The sequence below is a fragment of the Lucilia sericata genome, unplaced genomic scaffold (genome assembly GCF_015586225.1).
Source record: "Lucilia sericata isolate MDLA Ls3-8-SP2 unplaced genomic scaffold, ASM1558622v1 Contig000000F_arrow, whole genome shotgun sequence".
In the NCBI taxonomy this organism is placed as follows: domain Eukaryota; kingdom Metazoa; phylum Arthropoda; class Insecta; order Diptera; family Calliphoridae; genus Lucilia; species Lucilia sericata.
In genome coordinates, this window is record NW_023994042.1 from 3,190,960 (window position 1) to 3,205,493 (window position 14,534).

General features: G+C 29.6%; 1 protein-coding gene across 3 annotated transcripts in view; it reads right to left on the bottom strand.

Annotated features, from left to right (window-relative positions):
• Positions 1-683: 683 nt before the first annotated feature.
• The window catches only part of LOC119608627, a 28,967-nt gene continuing 15,116 nt past the window's right edge, over positions 684-14,534 (bottom strand). Inside the window, exons 2-5 of one of the 3 annotated variants that reach the window (XR_005231838.1) lie at positions 7,795-8,418; positions 7,042-7,681; positions 1,097-2,483; positions 684-980 (exon numbers count right to left, since the gene is read on the bottom strand). Coding sequence is in view for 2 of the 3 variants with exons in the window: in XM_037963231.1 (XP_037819159.1) it covers positions 2,260-2,483; positions 7,042-7,681; positions 7,795-8,256 (1,326 nt within the window). In the remaining variant the exon portion in view is untranslated. Of the gene's footprint in view, positions 2,484-7,041; positions 7,682-7,794; positions 8,419-12,536; positions 12,555-14,534 lie in introns of those variants that run through there. The other 2 variants (XM_037963231.1, XM_037963157.1) reach the window with 2 other exon arrangements.

Consider the following 14,534-nt stretch of genomic DNA (forward strand, 5'->3'; position numbering starts at 1 on the left):
ATTTATTTATATGTTTTATGCTAATTTAAAAACAAGTAAGAAATTATAGTCGGGCGTGGCCGACCATATGATACCCTACACCAGTTATGAATATTAAATGTGATTTATTTTTCATAATAAAGCATTTATCTTCAATATTCCCTTGTTCCGATACATTTAAGCAATTTATGGATGAAAAACTAATTTTCTGACAGAGGCTTTATATGGGGGCTAGGGGCAAATATGGACCAAGTCCGATAAAATTTTGTGAATATATTTATATTGACATAATATTTTATTGTGCTGAATTTCATCGCGATATTTGTGTTTATAAGCTAATTTGGGACATTCAAGTAATTTTCTGAAGGGGACTTTGTATGGGAGCTAGGGTCAAATGTGGCCCGATCTTTATGAAATTTGGCAGGGTCATCAAGACTTCTATAAAACTTAGTTGTGCCGTATTTTATCGATATATCTGTATATTTAACATAATTATGAGCTCAGAAGCCCTTTTCGGGGGGTTCTGTTGTATGGGGGCTAGGTGAAATAATGGAACGATTTTAACCATTTTCGTCCTTAGGTCAAATAAAACGTGCGTGCCAAATTTCATCCAATTATCTTGAAAATTGCGACCTGTACCTTGCGCACAAGGTTTACATGGACAGCCAGCCAGCCAGACGGACGGACGGACATAGCTTAATCGACTCAGAAAACGATTCTAAGCCGATTGGTATACTTTAAGGTGGGTCTAGGACGAATATTTTTGTATGTTACAAACATCAGCACAAATCCAATATACCCTCCCCACTAAAGTGGTTGGGTATAAATACCATGAATATACCGAAAAACATGACTTTTCAAGATTTAGGTTCAGGTATCTCGAAGATGGCATACAACATTTTATGTTGTACGCCATCTTTACGGCTTAATCATTTAGAAACGTCTAACCCGGTCTCAGGCTTTCGACTTTATTAGTCGGCCATATTTGAAGTTTGTTAAATCTATATGAAAGACTTTAGCATGACGAATGTTTTTGTATGAAATAATCGTGAAAACATGAGCTTTAGTTTTGAAATTTACCAAAAAAAACGTCGAAAATAGATAAAACTATATGAACGACTTCAGAACAGCACGTAATTTGAAGTAAAATTAAAAAAAAAAAAAATAAATTATGTATGTAAGCCAGTCTTGAACAGAGGTATGAGGACTCAATTTAATACGGTAATTGCATTTTTTTGAAGAAGTCATTAATTTAAATTTAAGAAATGACTAAGGCTTTTCCAAATTTGGAACGACACTCATAAACTTTGCTAGAAAGATTCATTAAGATTCACTTAAAACTTATTTATTTCAAACATTACGGCCATTTTCTAAAGCACCTTTTATGCGAGCATGACCCAAATGTCCGATTTTTACAATAATTTAAAATAAGATTTTAAGAACTTAAATCAAACTCCAATGGAAATGATTTTATCTTTTATATTCTCTCTGTTTAAATGTGTATATTAATAATTAGCTATTGATTTACTAATATTGTTTCAGATAGAAATAGACTAGATTATATATTTAGTCTCAAACTCATATATTTTTGTAAAGAAAGTTTAGTTGAACTTAAGATTCTGTTACTATTAAATTAGAAAGTTAATATCTGTTAAGTATTCTGAAACTCAAAATAAAGGAAAATAAATACTCAATTCGGATAACAACTTTATAAAAGAAGAATCAAACTATCTCAAACGTACAGACATTTACTGAGATTGTAATTCTCCAGAATTATTTCCAAACATTATTTTATCGCGAGTAAATTCCGTTTATGAATACTTGTACAATAAATAATTATATTTTGGAGAAATTTGCAGACATAAGTATGTATATAAATATAATTTCAGTATCTATATACTATGTATATTTAGTTTAAACAGATAACATATTGGTATTTTAATTGTGACAGCTCACTATATCCAATTCTTTCGATTTAAATAAATAAATTTGCAATTTATATATTCAACTAAAAATTATTTAAAAACTTCAAATAACAATAAAATCAGCTTCCACAAATCTGTAACAATTTATACATACATATTTGTTGCGTATTTAAAATTCATTGCTTGTCACCTTTAAATTAATCATATTTTTGTAGTGGTTGTTATAAGGCTTCATGGACTAGTAGCGTTATGGACTTTGCAAAATGAATTAAATTATAAATAAATATTAATTGCAAGTTCAGTTAAGTGTGAAATTCGTAATAGGAACCCAACGCTGTGGGAGCAATAACTAGTCTCAATCGAATATACAGGCAAATACGGCCAAACAATTTAAGCCGAAATTTTCCCAGCAGCTTTCCTCAGAAGATCCTTTTTCGGCTCGTCTCATTTTCTTGGGATAATTTTTCGGATTACTGCGATCACTTAAATGTATTGGCATTTTGGCAAATTCTGGTCTTGGTGTACGGAATTTTTCCATTAATTGACTTTGCTCCGGTGTTAGATTTTTAAGTTTTTTGCCTGGAATAAACAAATTTCAAAAATTAAAAGTGGAATTTTTAAATTGTAATAAATATAAATATTAAATGCGAAGAAAACTTAAGAAAAACCCCAACATAATGCAGAATTTCAATTTCTACTCTGTATTTTAGACAAATTTTGCTTTTAGGATAAAAAAGTTTTTATATCCTTCACCTTCGTGAGAAGGGATGTTTATACCCCTCACCTTCGTGAGAGGGAGAAGTTTATCATTCCGTTTGTAATTTCAACAATATAATTTTCCGACCCTATAAAGTATATTCCGGATCCTTATAGAAAGTGGAGTCGATTAAGCCATGTCCGTCTGTCTGCCTGTTGAAATAAATTTTCGTAAGACCCCGGATACCTTCGGGATCCAAATCTTCAATAGTTCTGTTAGGCATGCTTTCGAGAAGTTTCCTATTTAAAATCCCCAAATTCTTCATATGGTATATGACAATTTTATGTATGCTGTTATAAAATAGCAACAACAACAACTTTGTTTATTAGAAACAAATTAGATAACTTGACAAAATTTTTGTTTCCGTAGTGAGGTTACTAACATTAATGCATATGTGGAACTAATTTTGATTAGGTCCAGAAAAATGTATATTAATAGGCCAGAATGATTTATCTATACCAGAACATACTCATTTCGAATTTTATCCGGATATAATCATTTAATAACGAATTATGTAAGTGGAATTAAGTGATTTTCAAAAGTAAACCTTATATGGGAGCTAAAACAACTTATGGACCGATCCGGAAAAAAATTCCGTATAATGATTTATATATACAAAATACACATTTTTTATCCTGATAACTTTGATTGTCAGTGTGCATTTAAGTAATTTTCGGAAATTGTAATTATATGGGAGTTGCGACCAATTATGGACCGATCAGGAAAAAATTTCGTGTAATGTTAAAGAAGAAAAATAAATCAAGTCGAATTTTACTCCAATAGATTTATTAATTAATGAAATATGTGCTTTTCGGAAGTGGACTTTATATAGTAGCGGAAGTGGACTTTATATAGTAGCTATGACCAATTACGCGCCTGTCCGGAAAAATTTCGTTGAGTGATTCATGGTTAGGTTAGGTGATTTTTTTGAAGTGGACCTTATATGGGAGCTATTACCAAATATGGACCGATCCGGAAAAATTTTGGAGAATGATTTATATGCACACAAAACATATTCAAGTCGAACATTATATGCCATTAAGCAGAGATGGGGGTAGTGCACTAAATTATTAGTTAAATCAATATTTAACTAGCACTAAATATTATTTCAAAAAATATATTTTTCACTAATTTTCTGGAGCTTAGTGGTAGTGAAGCTTATATTTTTAGCACTAATATTTTTAGTGATAATTGTATTTTTTTAACTATAACTCAATTGAGTGATAGTGTTGAAAAAAGCACTACACTCAAATAGTTAAAAATTTGAACAGTCACTAACAAAAGGCTTCAATAATTTTCTTTGCACTATTTTTTTTATGAAAATGAAAGAATTTGTAAGACAATAAATGAAGCATGGATGCGAATAAGGGCGTAAAGACCACCTTTTCAAAATCGCGTTTTTTCGCATAATTATATTAAACTAACCTTTTTACATCTATTCATAAAAAAATAAATTGAAAAATATAAATTTTTCGCTAAAATAGATAGTTTTAAAAGCACGATTTTTAAATACTATTTATTTTTTTGGGTAAAAAATATTAGCAATTTAATGTATTTTTCTGTAAAAAATCGTATAAATTTTAATTCTAATTGCACCAAATTTGCAGAATGGTTGGAAAACATTTCAAATTTATTGATTTTTTAATTATATTGCAAAAAAGATTATTATTGAATGAATTATTTAAGTATGAAAGTGTGGACAAGAAGAAGGGCGTATATCCATAACTATAGATATATTTTAAAAAATTATTATATCTTGTTATTTTCGGATTATTTTAGTTAAAGAGGTCCTATCCAATTTGATAATGAACTAAGATAATAATGTGGTTCGCTGATTTTGACAATAACGCAATAAGGTGCGATTTAAAGATTTTTCTAAGTACAATTTTTACTATGCTATTGTTATTATACTATTTTTATATGCATATTAATTGATTGATTAATATACCAAAAAAATCTGAAAACCGCTTATAGCAAACAGTTTTTTAAATATATAGAAAAATTTAACTGTCCTTACGCCCTTTGAATACTTTTAAGCCAGAATGAATAGGTGGGACTTTTTAGGTAAATATATGAGGAAATACTGTCGTTTTCTTCATTCTATATAGGTACACTTGATTATTTTGTCTTTAAAATCAGTTTTACCTTCAAGTTGTCATATAGTTGGTATAGTAGGCGTTTTTAATATAAATCTAGTAGAGAAATATCTAATTTGGTGTTCCTGTTTAATAAATTAAAAATACATATAAGTATGTATGTATAAAAATACTAAAAAATATATTTTTTTTGGTTTTTGTTTTAATTATTTATAAGGATAATGAAGGATGTCCTTGAAACTTTAGCAAATAATGCTCTAGACTGTTATGTTGAGGCTGTCCAAGTTTTATATAATAAAATAATTAAGAAGTATATAAAAATAACATTTATTTATATATACTTTCAACTAAAATATATGGATATATGCCCTTATTCCATTTTAGCAAAATTTCAAGTATTAATTTTGGCAAGTTGTGACTCGAATTTTTTACTGAGTTTTAGCACAGATGTGAGTTATATTTATGCATATATGTGAAAAAAGTAGGAAAAAATGCCGATTTTAAAGTTTTATGATGTTTTTATCGTCTCCTGTAAAATTTCCCAAATGGTTTATACGCCCTTATTCGGCTCCATGCTTCAAATGATTAAATTTTTTAAAAGGCACATCTATTAAAATGGAAAATACAGATTTTGGCACTATGATAGACCCTACATATGCAGTTACCCCAACAACATCTCATGCTTTAAAAAGAAATGGTTGAAACACCTAAATTTTAAAACTTTTGCCTTCTTCTGCTCAAGTATAACGATTTTTTCTTTAGCGGAATGATGAACTCTCCTCGGAGAATTAAATTAATTGGTTAATCATCTGCGTTGCCAGTTGCCAAAATGATGTGGTTACTGGATGTTTTTTAGGCAATAGCTTGGAACCTTTGTAAATAATGAACGTTTTACTCATTAATAATATTCGTCCAATGAGGTTTTGATTGACTTAAACCATTTCTAGACTGTCCTATTAACTTAAACTTTCAAATGAGTGAAACATTTCTCTGTTGAAAAAAAATAGTGCAGGAATATTTTTTGAACTAATAATTTAGTGTAGAAAAAATTATTTCACTAGGCTGTAAAAACAAATATTTTAACTATTTTTAAAATATTTTTAGTTAAAAATTTTAAATACCACTATCACTATTATTGAATGAGGCTTATATTTTTCAATTCATCACTAAACATAAATAAAAGTAGTGAATAATTTTGAACTACCACTAATAATTAGGGATAGTTAAAAATTAGTGCACTACCCCCATCTCTGCCATTAAGTGATTTTCAGAAATGAACCTTATATGGGAGCTATGACCAATTACAGGCCTGTTCGCTAAAATTTCGTAGAGTGATTCATATGTACACAAAACATATTTGTGTCGAATTTTATCAAGATAGTTTTATTTGATAATGTAATATGTGCGTTTAAGTGATTTTTTTGAAGTGGACCTTATATGGGAGCTATTACCAATTATGGACCGATCCGGAAAATTTTTGAGAATGATTTATATGCACACAAAACTTATCCCGATAGCTTTATTATTCTAGGAAATATATGCATTTAAAGGATTTTCGGAAGTGGACCTTATATTGGAGCTATGACCAATTGCGGACCTATCCGGAAAAAATTTCGTAGAGTGATTTATATATAGACAAAACATATTTTTGCCGAATTTTATCAAGATACCTTGAAATATGCACGTTTAAGTGATTTTCAGAAGTGGGCCTTATGTGGGAGCTATGACCAATAATGTACCGATTGTGGACCAACTAAGATCTACGTTGGTAATATGATTTCTGTTCATATTACATTTGGATGTACACCTTTGTATGGGGGCTATGGGAAATATTGGATCAATTGTTATGAGTTTGAACATACTTGATCCCTGGCAAAAAAAAAATAATGTGCGACAAAATTCATATCTTTGTTAGTTTCTTAGAAAACTACTTAAGAATTTGAAAAAAAAAGTATTTTTTTTCGAGGGAGTCTGAAATTTTTACTCATAACTTTTTACGTCGTGAACCGATTTTGCTGATTTCAATAGCAAACTGCTTAGGATAATAACAAATATTTCTGGTGAATTTGGTTAATCTCCTTTTCTTAGTTTTAATCTGACGGACATAGCTAAATCGACCCAGAATATATATACTTTGTTAAATCTAAGATAAATATTTCTTGGTGTTACACACGGAATGACAAACTTATATATGTATACCCTCTAACACCACAGATGGTGGTGGAGGGTATAAAAAATATATGATTGGATATAGACTTCTTCCTAGTTTCAATATTAATTTTACCTTCAATACAATCACTAACTAGTGATGTTTCTAATGGATTCAATAATTCAACACGATCACAAGCCTTCCGGAATTCGGAGGCACTCATTAAGCAATAACGAGGCGTCAAACATAATGGGCCTAATACCCGTCGTCTATTCTCGGAAGTGGCATCTAGTTTTTTACGTTTACACTCCGCTACACTCCAATCAGCGAGGCAGGTGAATAGTGTCAACTCTGTACTTAATTGTAGAGCATCACGTTTTGCAATCATTTCCAATTCTTCAAAACGTAATTCAGTCATTTCTGGCTTAGTTAGAATCAATTCAGCGTGCATATCGATCAGCTGGAGAGCGTTATTCAATAGGGCAACACCATAGTCTTCTGCAGTGAATGGATTCGGATTAGGGGCGGGAATATTCGATGAATTTAAATTAGTATTGGAATTTGTAGTATTTGCATTGGCATTCGCAGCCGCAGCTGCCTGTTGGGCTTTACGCTTGATTTTCTTGCTAGCTGATGTGTCTTGCGTTGTTATGACGGCGCCCAATTGATGTTGATTGTTTGATGTCATGCCTTGATAGAACCATAGCGAACGAAAAACATCAACAACTGTGGCACTGCTCAGTTGCAGATCCAATTCACGAATGCAGTGTATAATCTGATCAATCGGTTTTGAGTGAAATAAATAATAAAAAAATACAAAGTTCAATTATTTTAATTAAAAATCTAGTCCAGGATTTTATATAGCATTATTAATGGAATAAAACATACCAAATCGGGACAATTGTAACGATCAGCCAATTCTAATATTTTCAAAATATGCAAATGATCGCGATATTTGACAAATTTTGTTTCCAAAAATCGTATGACAAGTTCAAAATCATGTTTATCTACATTTGAGATCTGAAAATGATTATCACCTTTGCGTCCACTATTCGGTCCAGCATGTATCAATTTGGCCAACTCTACACTATTCTCCAACACGGCTTTACGTTCACAACGTATCATCGAACGGTCATCACCATTGACCACAATAAAATCAATGTAGGGACTGGGTATTATTGGTATTCCTGTTGAGACATTCGTATGGGCTCTCATAAAATATGGCGGTGCTGTTGGTGTATAAGCGGCTGTTCGACTTGAGGTAATAGTATCGACACCGCTGCCACTAACACTCCCGCTACTCTCTGGATTATGTTGGCCATCAGAGGATAGTCCAAATGGTAAAACCATTTTTTTGAATGCGCCGAATGCACGTTTAACTTAAACTAAAGAAAAGTCTTTGAAATTATTGCTTCTTTCTCTCTCTCTCTCTCTTTCGGAGTTGGAAGGGTTGAAAAAATCGGAACTGATTTAGGAGTATTTTGGCATTAAAGGCAGTGTTGAAGATGGAATCTATAAAAATAAGAAAAATAATATTTTATAGTTTTTTAGAAAAAATATGATTTTTGGATTAAAATATGTACATACTTATGTACATTAGAGTGTCCCGAAGAACAGCCTTTTTCAGAATTTTATGTAGAAATACCTCTCAATCGATGCGTATTAATGTACTGAACACGAGAAAAATATGAAATATTTTTTTTTTTGAATGGTCCCCAATTTCCTACCAGCGATTGAAAATCCTGACCTCAATATAATTTTAGAAAATTAAAATATCTTTGATTTTTTGGAAATGGACGGATTGCGGGATTGGTCCACAAAATGAATTTTAGTGGGTTGAAGAGGAATATTATGCATCAAACCAAATACCAAACTAAAAATCTATATCAGATTTTTTTGAAATTTATAATATTTATATATAATACACTAAAAATCGTTTTACACACCATAAATGCACTAACAACAATTTTAATTATTTTTACGGAATTTTTTAGATATGTACATGTCGAAAAGATTGCAGAAATTTTGTTTGAACATATTGTACAGAGATCAAGTTTTTCAATCGTTGGTAGGAAACTGAGGACCTTTTCAAAAAAATGTTTTATTATTTTTCTCGTATTTAGTACATTAAAACGGATCGTTTGAGAGGTATTCCTCCACGGGTCCACGGGACATCCTTATGTACTTCCTTACTTCTTTAGTTTTTTTGCTGGGACAATTAAAAAAAATGTATTTTAAAGCATATGTTTACTGCACATCAATGTGTACTTTTGAAAGCAAATTTTTGGTTTCTCTGCTTATCACTATGACGAAGGGTATAAATAAAGTAAATATTATACAATTAAAATACCGGTATTTGGATAATAAATTGCTGCACGATATTTTTAAATTCAATATTCACTTATAATGAATACATGCATGTATGTATATACATATGTACTTATCTATATATGTACATAGTAGGTATAAAATATAGGAAAATCGCTTGTATTTTATAACTTGAATTACATATTAATTGTATCTACATAAAAAGTTATAAACTAAACAAAAGTTTGTACAACATTTATGTATAAGCAAAAGATACAATAGTTATTATCGTTAAGCAAATAAATATTGAAATGAATATGGCCATAAACATGGTAAGTAAAAATATTATAATATAATATTAATAATATTTTCAAAAGTATTAATTCTTATAAAAATGACCTTAACTTTGTAACAATTTTAATTAATTAAAAAAACATTAAACTAATATTTACAAATATTTATATGAACTTGAAATATAAGGATTATTTTATACAGAACGGTATATTAATACAATTTGAAAATTGTTTCTTTTTAATTAAATTTATCAAGGTTAGCAGCCGCTATGAAATGATTAGTTTCTGATGTGCCTGTCGTAAATAAAATTAAGGTAATTCGAAAGCGTCATTTCTTAAAAAATGTTTCCTGGCGTCAATATTTGATGAGCTGTGTCAAATGATAAGACATATATGATACCCTACACAACTCAGTATGTTAAAAATGTGGAATATTTTTAATAATAAAGCATTTATGTTGTTTACCATAATTCCGAAATATTTTAATAATTTGTTGAAAAAAGTGATTTTCTAAAAGAGGGGCAAGGGTAAATATGGGCCTATCCTTATACATCTTGGTACATGGCTTTACATTTACATTAGAGTTATGTATGCTGGATTTCATCGTTATACTAGTGTTTATTAGTGAATTATTGACCTTCAAGTCATTTTCTGAAGGGGACTTTGTATGGGGGCTAGGGTCAAATAAAGTCCTATATTTACGAAAATCGGTAGTATTATTAAGACGTATGTATATTTAACATAATTATGAACTCAAAAGCCCTTTTTGGAGGGTAGGGTTGTATGGGGACTAGGTGAAATAATAGACTAATGAAATAATCAACCATTTTCAACAGGCTTCGTCGTTGGGCCGAAAAAAAACGTATGGTCCAAATTTCATCAAAATATCTTGAAAATTGCGACATGTACCAAGGTTTACATAGACAGCCAGGACAGGACAGGACATGGCTTAATCGACTCAGAAAGTGATTCTGAAAAAATGGAGAATACGACTAAATGAATTAAATAGTAAATATGTTACGTTCGCAATGAGGAGAGGAAATTGCTCACACTCCAGTCGGAGTATGTCACATACCTTGGAATTCATTTAGATCGAAGGCTTACTTGACGTCGACATATTAAAACCAAGAGACTTTGTATGAAGTTATAAGCTTCTAGTATACACTGGTTATTAAACCATCAATCGAAATTAAGTCTTGACAATAAAGTCATCCTATATAAAACTGTATTAAAACCTATTTGGACTTACGGTATCCAATTATGGGATGCAGCCAGCAAGCAGATTCAATAAAATAATTACAACGTTATCAAAATAAGTAAGATGTATCTATATTCGGCTTTGCCGAATCTTATATACCCTTCATCATAATGTATTTAAAAAATTTTAATTTTATAAAATTTCAATTTATTTAATTTTCCGACTCCATCATTACTTTAGCCACAGGGTATACAGGGGCGTTACGAGCAAAAACCTATTTCCCTCTCTTTCGCACGAAACGATTTCAATGATTTTTTAGCCGTATTTTATACACCTCTTCTCTCCAAACAATTTCAAAATCAAACAAAAGCTGATTTTAAACTTTTTCAAATGTCAAAAGGGAGACAGACCTCTATATACTTTGTGACTTTAGCAATAGCAAAACAAAAGGAACAACAACAACGCTAAACGAAATCAATCTTTAACTAAAATGAATCTTTAATTAATATCTACATTTTAGAATAAATCGTGTTCCGAAGCTAACCCCCTCATTTTATAAAACGAAACGACAAACGTTCAAAAAAATTTGTATGGAAAAAATTCAAATTTTCAAAAATTTTCCAGTATTCTTCATACAAAATTTTTACGTTAACGAGAGTTTCGTTTTATAAAATGAGGGGGTAAAAATGAGAAATTCGATTTTAATTTTACGCAATTTATATCAAAATAATTCTATAACAAATAATATTTGTTATAGATTATTTTTAAATGTTTAACCATTAAACATTGTTTTAACAATATTCATCCTTTTTGACTACATCTTCAGTAATTGAGATAAAAATGGGCGGAATGTTAGTGGGTGTGGCAATTTCTTTGAAAAGTGACTATTTCATTGCAAAATTTTGTGTTAATAGATAACTGCATTTAATATTTAATTTAATTCCCTAATATGAAGTTAACTTTTTTTTTCTTCATTTTATAACATTTTGTAATGTTTTTTGTTATCTTCCATTATGGATTTGTTTTGTTATTAATAATTTTATTTGTTTTTGATATATTTTTTTAATAACATTATGAAATTTGCAATAAATCTTTTTAACCTTCCTTCATAATAATAATAATCAATAAATAATAAAAATGAAAGAGCGTCATATTTTGAAATGCTGAATCACCATCAATGAATTTCATATATAGGAATAAGTCCTTTAGAGAGTACTTGGATATTTTATGGACCAAATTCTATCGAATTTTAAAGAGTAATTCCTTTTTAAAAACATATAACATAGTCCACATTCTTCATAAACATTTATAACTATTTATTAATAATAAGTACAATATTTTGGTCAATTGGGACCGATCCTCAAAACATTTACTAGAGAGATGTGCTATAATAGAAATCTTAAGCCAGTTATGGGGTTTAAAGCCATTTTCTGAAGGGGGCCTTATTAGGGGGGTAATGTTCATTTTTATAAATATGTATATTGAATAGCCCTGGAAAATAAGGGTTTTGATGTGGAGTTTTAGATAGCTAAATGAAAATTGGCAGAAAAGAAGAAGCAACAAAGTCCACTTTAGACGATAAGCGTTATGTATGGAAAATAAAATGAATTTCCATCCGTATTTACATGAGTTTAAATTTTAATTTTATTTTCCATTTCACTTTACGTCCGTAAAATCTTATCTCCTAAAGTAGGCTTTAAAAGAATAGGGTACCAATTAGTCAAACGGTCAGTCAAATTTATAACGCAAGACAAATTCACATGTAAGTAAAAACAATCGCCTTGAACTTGCTCATAAAAGTTCACATTGAATTCGAATTCAATCATTCATACCTTAAAAATTATATTTATTTGTTTTTACGTTGTCTTTTTTTATTATTTTTCACTGAAAATTTATTAAATTTTATCAAAAAATAAACATATTAATAAATAATTATTATTTATTTATCAATTATCTATTTCGTTTGTGTCAATCACTGGTAAATTTTGAAGCTTTAATACCGTTAATCAATCTTTTTTTAACGAAAAATTGTCGAGCAAATGACAACAGCGTAAAACCCGAGTAATAAAGAGAAGTTTTTTTATAAAATTTATATTTTTCTTTATTTTAATGTTGTTAATTTATTTGTTCTACAAGTTTTTATTTATTGTACATAGAAAATTTAAACTTTTCCGCACGACTTTAGAACTTCGACTGTGAAGAATTTTTAGCAAAACTCGTAATTCTTGTACCAACAAATAAATACACTCCCGCTATAATAATCGCGTCGAATATATATTTTTTTTGGTATTTTACCGGTGCTTATGCGTACGAAATTGTAAAATTAAATTAGTCTAGTATTCGTTTGCCAATTCGCACACATTTGTAGTTCCATTTTACACTTTAAGACTTGGAGTACGGTGGTCGTCTGATCATAAATATTTACTTAACAAATATTTTCATGTACACACATATGTACATATGTATGTTTGTAGGTATGTGGAAATGATGGTTTCTTTGTTACAAAGATACTCTAGTAAATTCTGATAATTGGGGGAATAGTTTAATATTTGTTGTTATTATATTAATATACAAATGTTTGCTACCGATTTCAACTGATGTAATATTTTGTTATTATTCTACTTTATATAAATATTTTACAAATACACTTGTAAATATTATTTATAAAATTGTGTTTGAATATCGAAAATATTGTTTAAATGCGAGGACTTTTAAAAAGTTTTTACGTAACAATATGTGACAGAATGTGGAATCAAACAAACCACAAAAGAACAATTGCATGATTTTTCCTATGAGTCATTTACAAAGATAAAATCTATCGTTACTAGTGTGAACTAATAAAACTAATAAAATCTTACTCCCACAACATTTCGTTTTATAGGAGGTTTATTTAACAAACAAGATTTGATTTAAACAAAAATTTGTTTATGAATAATAGGTTTAATATTTATTATACCGTAAACCACGATAGTGGGGAGGGTATTATACATTTTTGCATGGGTGGGTCCTACAAATGTTCTATTCAGCTAGAATTTGGAATTATGTTGGATGATTAATCAGTAAACTGAGTTATTTTTGACTCCTTTTGATGACCTAGAAGTGGTTAATAAGTTGAGCGCTTTTAAAAAGATTCCAAAAATGATACGGATATATGATGAAAAACTGATTATTTGAAAAACAATAACAAAATACATAGCAATCTTAAATGGACCATCCTGGTGTTTAAAATATGATATGAGGTTTAAAAACTTATTTTGTGGTCATATTTCAAGCTGTTGGAAGATCAAAAACCTTTTTCTGTATTCCCAGCTAGCATTCGGAGGATTGTTGGATGATTAATCAGTAAACTGACCCATTTTTTACTCCTTTTGATGACCTAAACGTGATTAATAAGTTGAGCGCTTAAAAAATGATTCGAAAATGATCCCGATATATGATTGAAAACTGATTATATGAAAAACAATAACAAAATGTATAGCAATCATAAATTGATCATCCTGGTATTTAAAATATGTTGGTTTTAAAAACTTATTTTGAGATCATATTTCGATCTTCCAGGTGTTCGAAATGTGATTGTATATAAATTTATTTTGTAGTTACATTTCGAGCAGTCGGAAGATCAAAAAGTGTTTTCTGTTGTATTGTATTTATCTGTAACAAACATAAAAATTACTAAGAAAAGACTCAAAAATTACTATAATATAATTCGAAAATAATTATAAAACGACCAGTAAGTCGGTTCATTAATGACTCAAAAAATATTAAAAAACTAGTCAGAACTGATCATAAGTGGGGCTCATAAAAGACTCGTTTAGAAGAGTCGCGGGTAG